General features: G+C 31.6%; 2 protein-coding genes across 2 annotated transcripts; one reads left to right on the top strand and one right to left on the bottom strand.

Moving 5' to 3' along the window:
* The first annotated feature begins 799 nt into the window (after positions 1-799).
* Positions 800-2,791, top strand: LOC133184519 (uncharacterized). The gene is made up of 2 exons (XM_061319609.1): positions 800-878; positions 2,379-2,791. Exons 1-2 carry the CDS (start codon positions 800-802, stop codon positions 2,789-2,791), a joined length of 492 nt encoding a protein of 163 aa, XP_061175593.1.
* Positions 2,792-6,299: 3,508 nt separating this feature from the next.
* On the bottom strand, positions 6,300-8,275 carry LOC133184518 (ficolin-2-like). The gene is made up of 4 exons (XM_061319608.1): positions 8,156-8,275; positions 7,947-8,043; positions 7,040-7,204; positions 6,300-6,544 (listed from the first exon to the last, which is right to left on the bottom strand). The coding sequence occupies exons 1-4, from the start codon at positions 8,249-8,251 to the stop codon at positions 6,300-6,302; spliced, it is 603 nt and encodes a 200-aa protein (XP_061175592.1). The 5' UTR covers positions 8,252-8,275.
* Positions 8,276-10,998: the final 2,723 nt, after the last annotated feature.

The raw sequence follows: 10,998 nt of genomic DNA, 5'->3' as shown, positions 1-10,998 counted from the left end.
ACTTAAATCTATGATAAATAGAGAATTTTCAATGTTTTTGAATGGACATGGAATTTATTTCACGAATGGGGAAGGATTTTTTTTTAATTTTCATGAGTGCGAAGAACGAGTGAAAATATAAAAATAATCCTGTCTCATGAGTGAAATGAATTCCATATTCAACTACAAAATATAGAATTTTCTGTTTATTTCATATTTTTAAATTTTTCCTTTGCGTCTGTCTTTTCATAACATAGTGTTATAGGCTGTGATTTCATAGGTGAGTGGTTGAGACTTACATTGTAAGACGTCATAGCTACATGTAAACTATTATAAGATTGAAAACATTGTAAACATGGATGTTTTGAGAAACTTTGGCAGATTTAGTCTCTCAGGATGGTTTATATTTACTCTATCTTATAACGGACCAGGGAAAATTTGTTATTCTAACACTTTAACTCTTCGTGAGGGGAAGCAAAATCGAAGACTTTTGCCTCGCTTCTGATATTCTTTCACACTGTAACTTAACAAAATATCACCTTTATTAAATAAGAAAAGAAAAATATTTCTCCGTTGAAAATAATTGACTACAATTTTTATCATCAATAAAAAGAAGATAAAATGTCTGTAACTGAGTAAAAGCTTTGTTATTTGATTTACATTTCGATTGTGAATTAAAAAATCTTTAATTAGTTCAAAATTTCGTTACTTTAACATTCCATAGAATAGAATTATTTTGAAGCCATTGGACTAGCTGGCAATAACATATGCCAGTTAATATATAAACGGATGTTTTCTGAATTATATGCAAGAATGACACATGAAGCAATTAAGTAATGCTTGCAATATTAGTAAAAAGCAAATTATCATTTGGCATAATGCCATTTTTAGCTCTACTGGTCAGAGACCAGAAGAGCTTATGCGATAGTAAGGTGTCCGTCGTCCGTCCGTCCGTCTGTCTGTCCGGCTGTCTGTAAACAAATTTTCAAAACGCTACTCCTTCGACAATTTTGCTTTGATTTCAATATATCTTGGCACACAAGTAGACTACACTAAGATACATAATTTTGTGCATCGGTTTTTGATTTCGATGGACGGTGTTGCCATGGTTACTAAAACTAAAAATTTATGTGAAATTACTTTAAAACCTATTCCTGCTGCAGTTTTTAGTCTGATTTCAATATAATTTGGCATACATGTAGGCTACACTAAGATACATAATTTAGTCATCAGTTTTTGATTTTTATGAAGGTGTTGCCATGGTTACTAAAAATAGAAATTTCTGTAAAATTCCTTTAAAACACTTCTCTGGCTACAGTTTTGGTCTGAATTCAATATAATTTAGTACACAAGTAGACTACACCAAAAATTGGCAAAATTCATAATTTAGTGCATCGGTTTTTGATTTCGATGAACGGTGTTGCCATGGTTACTAAAAACAGAGCTATCTGTGAAATTATTTTAAAACGCTACTCCTGCTACAGTTTTAATCTGATTTCAATATTATTTGTCATACAAATAGACTATACTAAGATACATAATCTAGTGCATCGGTTTTTTGATTTCAATGAGTGGTTTGCATGGTTACTAAAAATAGAAATTTCTGTGAAATTACTTTAAATGTTACTCCTAGCATACTTCAGTTTTAGTTTAATTCAATATAATTTGGCATAAAAGTAGATTACACTTCGTTACATAATTTAGTACATTAATATTCGATTTCGATGAACAGTGTTGCCATGGTTACTAGAAAGAGAAATATCTGTGAAATTCTTTGAAAACGCAATTCCACATATAATTTTAGTTTGTTTTAATATAACTTGGCGTACAAATAGATTGCACTTAGATATCTAATTTGATGGATTGATTTTTGATATTGATGAACGGTTTTGCCATGGTTACTAAAAATAGAAATTTCTATATAAAATTCCTTGAAAACATTACGATTGCTACAGTTTTTGTCTGATTTCAATCTAATTTGGCACACAATTAGACTACTTTCAATACATAACACTATTTCAATGAATGGTGTTGCCATGGTTACTAAAAATAGAAATTTCTGTGAAATACTTTCAAAACGCTACTCCTCCTACAGATTTCGTTTGATTTCAATATAACTTGGCACACAAGTAGACTACATTAAGATACATAATTCTATTTACTGCTGCATGTGGCAAAGTTTCAAAACCAAGTCCTACTTTTCCCTTGTTATACGTACAGACCAGTAGAGCTTCAGTCTCATCAGAGACTTCTGGTTCTAATTTGATTTGGTTCAAAATTAATTGCCCCCAAATTTGATTAGGAATTGTTAGCTTCTTAAAATTTTGAAATTGATAGCCAAAAGTATAAAAGGAAAAAACCTCCCTCTGGGCCTTAATGTTGCTGCTCATAATTTTCAGAAAGAAGCATTCCTACAACCGTTGCCTTCCACGACTGTTTTTCGCACAATGTAGAAAATCTTGGTCGTGTCCATGAGCTTGCATACGATCAAGTTCTCGAAGACACCCACGCTGCTTATGAAAGGTTAAGTGGAACATATCGAGTTCCATCTGAAGGTTACTATGTGTTTACTTGGGCTACATGCACATATCATGGTAATGTTCCCCTTGGACTTCTTGTCAACGGAGTTGTAAAGGGGAGGTCTCATTCACGATCAAATGCCAACGACGATTCTGCCACCGGATTGGTGATTATTTCGGTGGCAGTGAACGACGCCGTGATAATCCGAACACATCCTGATTACGATCCTCATGGTATTATATTAAGCGACAAATGGCAAACGTCGTGTTTTTCAGGCTGGAAATTAAATTAATGAGGTGTAATTTTTAATAAAAAAAAATTATTTTGATTTTTGTTTTGGTCTTTTATTCCCTTGATATCACTCAAAAAAGGCATAACTTTCAGAAATAACCCCTATATACAGTATGTCAATATCTCTGTGTTTGAAGCGAGAAGTTGGAATGTAAATGTTTAAGTAAGGTATAACTCATTCTAGATGTTTTAGAAGGTATCACCAAATACTTGTCACCTATGGGAATACTTTTTTTTTCATAAAGTTCATATTTGCATGGGTGGAATAGAAGTACGTATGAAAGGTAGAAACATACGAAACACTGTTTTACAGGCTTTTTATTCATTGAAGTAGAATAAGACATGGTGTATTTAGTGATGAGACGATTTTGAAAAGAAATGTTCAATTTAATGGGTTACAGGTCTATTAGGATACTTATTGCATTAATATAAAAGATTTGCCAACATTTTAAGAGAAACATCTTGCACATGCTTCATAAAAAAATGTCTGTTTTAGAAGTGAAGTTTTAAATCCTTTAAATTTGAACTTTTTAAAAATTAGAGAAATTACTCTTTTGAAGATATTTTAGTAAAATCGTATCTGTTCAGACATTAATTTTTTTGCCCCCTCCCCCAATTTTCAATGCATATTTTTTTTTAAAAATACAATAGTTAAAAATTTATTTTAGAAGTTTGTTGTAAATCTCTGTCAGATGATTATGCCAAACATGACAAATCCAACTTTTTCCCAGATTTTTTAACATTGGTAATTATATCACATTATTCTAAATAAATTTATATTTGAAAATCAACGACCTCTTTGATAAAGTACAGAGTATTTAATCAATGCCGATGTTCTTTATAGTAGCATCTTTTACAATTTTCTTAAGCTTCTTTCATTATGATGCAAATATAATTATGATTTATTAATTTTTTCAATATCTTCATTACAACGAAAAAGATATATATATATATATATATATATATATATATATATATATATATATATATATATATATATATATATATATATATATATATATATATATATATATATATATATATATATATATATATATACACAACTCATTAATTGATTTAAAAGTATGCAAAGTTGTGCAGATTCAAGACTAACCAAACTATATCTGTATTTAAAAAACAGTATTTTTCCTCTCCAATAGGTCAACAAAGTTACAACTTTCATATCAATAGGTATCTTTTCAATGTTGGACCTATACTTTCTTTATATCGATTTCATATTTGGATACTGTAGATTCCTTATTTTACGCGAGTACTTATTATCGCGAAATGACCCAAGGGCGTCAAATCGCGAGAATAATAATTCGCGAATGGTTGATTTATCTAGAGATTTTACATACATTAAAGCACCATAAAAATAAAAGCGAGTAATTTTATTCGCGAGCGGTGTTTCTCGCGTAATTACGCGATAATTTCTTCCTCGCGTATATTTAGGAATCTACAGTATTTTACTAGAAAAAAGACGTTAATGGTAATCTAACAACCAAGCTTGATGATAAACGTGATTTTTACTTTTCAATCGTCGACTTCTCTTACTTATACAGCAATATGCCCTCATCACCTGCATATGGAGTTTATATCTCTCAGTTGATTCGATACGCAAAAGCATGCTCTATGTATGAACAATATTTAAAACGTGGTAAGTTATTGACAAATAAGTTGGTGAAACAAGGATATCAACAGTCTCGTTTTAAGTCGTCATTTTGTAAGTTCTGTGGTCGATACTACGACCTTCTCAGCAAATACAATCTATCATTAAGTCAATTGCTGACTGACGTTTTTCCTACTTATTGTTAGGCCATTATTTACCCACTAAATTGTCGACGGATTTTCCCATTATTTCCCAATCATGACAAGGATCACAAGGCGGGTGTGACCGGTCGGCAGGGGATGCTCAACCCTCTATGGCACCTGATCCCGCTTCTGATGTTTTGGAGGTCCGTGTTTGCTCTGCTCCTGATTTGTATTGTTTGAATGTACTCTGAGCTTGAATACTGTTCGTTATCTCCATATATTTCACTGATGTATACTATGTAAATATTGCCTTCGAATCATGTTGCTTATATCATCATTATAATAATACTGCATGTAGTTGAGGGTAATATTGAAAATTTTCACCAAAAGAAAAAATCATTGTCTCCTCAGGCGCAGCCAATGTTACCTTCAACCACATGCAGTATTTATTATATTATACTGATTGTTTTATACAAACATAAATAAAGGTGAAGCAAGTGTGCATAGATTTCGCGCAGTCAATATTTTTTGGAATATCACTCGTCTTCAAGCAATGTTGACTGTTGCTAAGTTCTATCAAGCTGGAGGGCGTTATTTCATCAATCAAAGTGTAACAGTGATTTTTAACAAGTGTTTTTAGACAAATTAAATTCAAGTAATTCACATGAAAGTATACTATCATCATTTGTGACAGGTGAAGAAAATAAGATACATAAAATGAAATATTAACATTCATAGGAATATAAGAAATGAAGATAATGAACAGTGACCAATTCTTAAATCCAGTAACAAAACTAATCGTAAACAGAGCAAAAAAACAGACCTCTGGAAACACCAGAGGTGGGATCAGATGCCTAGATGGAGTAAGCATCCCTATCGACCTGCCACACCCGCATTGAGTCAATTCTATGTATTGATCCGGTAGACGGAGTACTCCGTGGTCAAATTAAGTATAAAAGCAATGACCTTACAAATTATATGAAACGTCAGACAAAATACGATCCTAGATAGGTTGTGTATACAAACAATGTCACTTAACGACCATAGAAGCAAGCAGTTAAAGTTTGTTAGGCCTAGCCTGTTACTAATTTGATGTTCTCTTAATTGATTACGTATTTATATATATATATATATATATATATATATATATATATATATATATATATATATATATATATATATATATATATATATATATATATATATATATATATATATATAATTGTGAAAGAGTCCATCTACAAAGTTATTTCAGATATATAAACAAATGAAATGTTTAAAAAAAAACCCACAAGATCAGCATATATTTCCATATGATTTATTACAGTGAATATCCATTGATTACATCCAAGACAACATAATTATTCCTTACAATCTAAAAAGAAAAATTTCAAAACTCGAAACATTTCTTTCTTCTGAATACCTTATATGAACAGAACAAAATGATTACAATAAAATAAAGTGCAGTTTATATCAATTACTATACTATGATATGATTTCGCATTTAAAAAAAAACAAACAAAAAACCAAAGAAAAACCCCAGAACACCCCTCCGACCAATACGGGGGAAAGGCGTGAATGTAACTTTCCAAAAGTAGGGAGACCGGCCTTCCAATATTTTATTGGCTCAATAAAATCTCACGTGGTATAAGAATAACCAAAAATTCGAGGAAAGAGCACTTATGTTTGAAAAGTGCTGTCTAGTTTATATCTTTTACAGTACACTTCTACTATAATTTTAAACAGAGATTCAGCAGTTAATGTTTGGTAACTCTGACCATCATTTGTGTGGATACCATTGAGTAAGACCAACCATGCCAATGCAGCCAGTTTATTCCTTTTGCGTGCTCATCGTTTCCATGGTCACCATTCAGGTTGCTTTGTTGACAGCCTCCATACCACCAAGCTCCATGGCAACGAACGGCACAGTTTTCAGGCCAAATATCATTATCCATGTCAAATGTTGTAAAGTTTCGACCATGGTGATATTTCAGGCTGTTGCCTTCAATTATAAAAGTAACAAGGAAAGGTAGTGTAGAAAATTTATTTACTCTTCAAGTTTCTGTATGTATACACCATGTTCATTATTTGGAAGTTTTCATCTCAACTAAATGGCCAACGACTTATGACATTTATTATTGTTATCATAGATTTAAAAAAAGGCAATTTTTGCATCTATCTTTCAAAAGACTTTTGTTTATTTTTCATCTCATCCGCATTTTATTCTTTTTGAGTCGATTGCTTTAGGAGAAGTAAGATATGGCCAATTAAACCTCATATGGTACACATTAACATTTCAAACATAAAATAAATCGGATTACAAATAATTAAGACATTTTTTCATACTTTAAATGTTGCACAAAGCAAACTCAAAAAAGATATTTAAGTTTAGTAAAACAATAAATTTCTACATAAAAAAGATATTTAACTTTAGCAAAAAAAGTTGCTATTCCTAATAATTTTTTTTATGTTTCACAACTTTTGAAGAGAAACCTACCAGCATTTCCACTGTAATCAGTCGCATGCAATTGATACATAGAATCAGGACCATAGACAGAAAACTGTCCGTATTTGGCATATCTCCATTCACCTGTTTTGTCTTCCAGATCAATTCTGAGTTCAAAAATCCCATCTCTCACAATTTCATGGATAATCTGATTTCCTAAGAAAAATAAAGTTTATAATTGCATGTTATAATGCACATGGATTTTCAACTACTGAATCAATGCTAATGCTGGTCGTTTGTCAAATATTAAATTTGAAATCAACAAACAATCGCCTTTAAGGTTACCTTTCGGGGCAAAAATTGACAGAAATGCCTTTTTACCTGACAATTTTTTTAAAGAAATAATAGTCATTTATCTGAAAAAGAGTTATCTATCTTCTCAGACGCTTAATATGCATATACCATTGAACAAATTTCATGTTTAACCATAAGAGAAAAAATGAATTGAACACTTTCTCTATCTTTAGATTCATGATACTCCTCACACTAAAACAACCAAAACAAAAAATGCTCAGTATATCGACACATTTTTTCAAGAAAGGGAAATTTTAAAATGACAGTTTTTTGTGCTTCAAGAGAATCATTTTGTGGTACTAAAAATGAACATGATTATTTTAAAGACTCTATATGTCTCAAAGCTGCTTTTCAATTCAAAATCTTCCCTTTTTAAAAAAAATTATCGTTCAAATTGACAATCATATCGTTGAGCATTTTTGAAGTATCTGTTAATAGATTATTAATGAATAGTTTTGCAGAGGAAATTAAGTTGAAAGTCAACAATAATAGGAAAACAGAACTAGGAAAACAGGTTCTGGGCATTAAATATTTTATACTTAACTTTCAGCAAAGGTTTTGCTGAGAAAAAATGGGAGTAAACGAGTCTTGTTGTCACGGTTACCTAAGTAGAATTCACTGGTAGAATTACCAAAACCCACTGCATATTCCGTCCAGTTCCGATAAAAGTTTGTACTTCCATCAAAACGACGTTGAAAGACCTTTTAAAAGTGTAAACACAAAGTGATAGCAAGTGCATATATTTTCTATAGCATTGTGCATTTGTTTAAATGGCTTTATGTTGTTTATCAGAAGTCTGAAATGTATACAAACTATCCATCCACCATTATCTGTAGTCATGTTACAGAGAATGTCACGGTTATTTCCGTCCGAAAATGTTCTGGAATATGTATATGAAAGTGTGTTCATAGGAACAAGATTCCCGTTGCAATCTGGAAAAACGAGCAATTTGAAATAGTGTTATAAAGGTTTATGAGTAAATATTTCAATGTCATTAAAGTCTTATCGAGGGAGAACCTTACCATATTTGTATCTGCATCGCTCTTCACCAACATTATCAGGGCATCTACAAGGATTTGTAAATCCTTTCTCACAAAGTTGTCTCTAAAAGCAGTATAGATAAAATGATATACTAGTATGAACAGGCAATATCATCATAAATCAAGTAGAAATTACAGGACATCTGTCTCCGAGCTCGACCAAATGAAACTTTCCTAGGCAAGAAATTAAGAATTTTTATTTGAAAGTAAAGAAATACAACCCAACTAGGAGCTATCAGCTTTTTTTAATGTCTATATGTTTGAACATCTGTCAATATTTATTTCGGCATTGTACAGTTTCATTGTTTAATTACATGCAGCTTATCACATTCACATAAATTCCTGCATTTTTTACTTTTTTTGCTTGCTTGTGTACAGTTCTAGGTCTGATCTAGGAACAGGGTATTTTTAACATTCAAAAGGGAACTTCAATGAACATATTCTATTTAAATCTTTTTTGTACCATTTTTTCAGTTGTGCATATTGTTTGTCCTTAAGTTTTCATGAAATTTTAAAATCTAAACTTATACTGTTATTCTTTAAACAAGTGTGGCACTTGATTTTTTATATAAATTATTATTACATGCATTCGGATTTCGGATCTTTTCGATTTATGTTCCTGATTTCTCAGAATCAAACATTGTGAAAATGAATGTTTATTTCTGCACTTCATCTATACTTTAAATTTTTGAGTTTCGAGATATTCGCTTCACTATCTTCTATTTATGAATATTCTCTAAATGTGCTTTCCATTTATGCTGTACTCATCATAAAGTATTTTTATATAATAGCCATTTTTTTGCTTGATTTATTCCAGCCGCAGTGTTGATACATTCATATTTAATATTCTCTATGTTTTATTTGTTTTATTCATAGATTCATTGAGTTCGTATAAAGCAACTTGTTAATGTAACTTTATTTCATGTCGTAACTTAAATAATCAATTACATGTACATGTGTATATTTCTGAAAATATAAATGAAATTTTGATATCATGTGGATTTTTTTCTTAGTATTTATTTTCTGTCTGATTTTGTGAATGAAACATTTCAGCAAGTTTCTTAAGAAAGAATCTGGCGCAAATTTTGCAAAATTTCGACAGGCACGTAAAATATACAAGATTTATCCTGTATACGGGCTGCTGATCCGAGGAAGGTCAGATGATCTCATCCTAAGAAGTTTCTACATATTTTTTGATCATAGGATCCTCAAAGTTCCGCCTTTAACCCACACAAGGAAACATTAGCAAACTTATGATTCCCTAAAGCATCCAAATAATTTACATTGTGGGAATTTTCAGGATTCCTGCCAAGTTTCTATGCAACAGAAACTACTACACTCTGATTCCCCAAGCTTTCCGTTCTAAGGATAACATGGGGAGACTTCGGATTTCCGCTTATATTCCATGTGCTTTCCAACAAGAGAAACTTAAAAGAACTTCAAGATTTCTGTAAAGTTTTCCTGCTACTGAATATACTATGATTGAATTAAGAAAGGTTTCCCATACAGAAACTTGAGATTTCCACAGCGCATGCTATTAAGACTACGGAAGATTAGAAATATGCAGCTTACATCATTTTCATCTCTTACAGTCAAAATATTTGATGATAGACAATGAAACAATATAATGGGCGGGTACAATTCAATACAATTGGATTGAAATTCTAGTTCGAAATTCATTTTCAATCCAACTGAGCTATTTTCATACGCAAACTGTTAATGTATGATCCAAAGGACAAATACTTTCATTTCCCAAATACTTATCAATTAATGTATATAAGAATTTTCTTTCAAATATTTTAAGGACACACAAACGTTATACAATATGTAGATATATTCTTTCAGGGGAAGGGCATTTGATTCGGAAGGGGGGGGGGGAAGCACATTTTGTCGAGTCAAGTAATTTATGTTCATGACTTCACGTTACAGAATATATTTATTTCTAGGATGACAAGATATATTATTTATTTTTTCTTCACCGAAAATGTTGACAAACAAATGGGGGAGGAGGGGGTGTCCAAACTCAAAACCTTTCTGATTTATTTCCAAGATCTTTCAGCCCCCTCCCCCAAACAGGAATCAAATGGTCTTCCCCTTTTTATTTCTTAGAAAAAAAAAGCACTGGACAGAAAATTCTGATTTAATTTAAAAAAAAAACTATTCCAAAACTAAAATTATTTGTCTTCTGGATCAATCATTAACTTGTTGCCTTCGAGCTTAGCTGAGGTGCATTGAAAATGAATTCAAACTAGAATTTCAATCCAAAGTTTTCTCAAACGTCCATGTCACATTGTACCCGCCCATTTCATTGTCTATCAATGTTTTGACTGTAAGAATGAAAATGAGTCAAATGACGTAAGTTGCATATTTCCAATCAAATGCCAGTCAATGTTCCACGGTCTTATTTTCAATCCAAGGAATCTTCTAGATTAATGACAAGTTCCCAGTGGGAAAATTCGATTCCTACAGGTTTCACACTCACGGCACACAGAATTTCCAGGTTTCACATTCACAGAAACCATATGGAATTTAGGGAAACATCAGGATTCCACAGTTTCCAACTTTTGATACCAAATGGAAACCACAGGAAAAGACGATGTAGTCTTCCATATGGTT

Source organism: Saccostrea echinata, unplaced genomic scaffold (assembly GCF_033153115.1).
Source record: "Saccostrea echinata isolate AGI-Se365-2 ecotype Australia unplaced genomic scaffold, CSIRO_AGI_Sech_v1 ptg000010l, whole genome shotgun sequence".
Lineage (NCBI taxonomy): Eukaryota > Metazoa > Mollusca > Bivalvia > Ostreida > Ostreidae > Saccostrea > Saccostrea echinata.
The sequence above is the reverse complement of the archived record's forward strand: the minus strand, read 5'-3'. Positions and strand labels throughout refer to the sequence as shown.

What these genes read in the sequence shown, in the direction of transcription:
- LOC133184518 (XM_061319608.1), bottom strand. Translation starts at nt 8,251, where the DNA reads ATGAACACACTTTCATATACATATTCCAGAACATTTTCGGACGGAAAT. An exon ending in TACCAGTGAATTCTACTTAG is followed by an intron (nt 7,205 to 7,946) that starts GTAACCGTGACA and finishes TATTTTTCTTAG; the next exon opens with GAAATCAGATTATCCATGAA. An exon ending in TGATTACAGTGGAAATGCTG is followed by an intron (nt 6,545 to 7,039) that starts GTAGGTTTCTCT and finishes TTATAATTGAAG; the next exon opens with GCAACAGCCTGAAATATCAC.
- LOC133184519 (XM_061319609.1), top strand. Translation starts at nt 800, where the DNA reads ATGAAGCAATTAAGTAATGCTTGCAATATTAGTAAAAAGCAAATTATC. An exon ending in TGCCATTTTTAGCTCTACTG is followed by an intron (nt 879 to 2,378) that starts GTCAGAGACCAG and finishes CATAATTTTCAG; the next exon opens with AAAGAAGCATTCCTACAACC.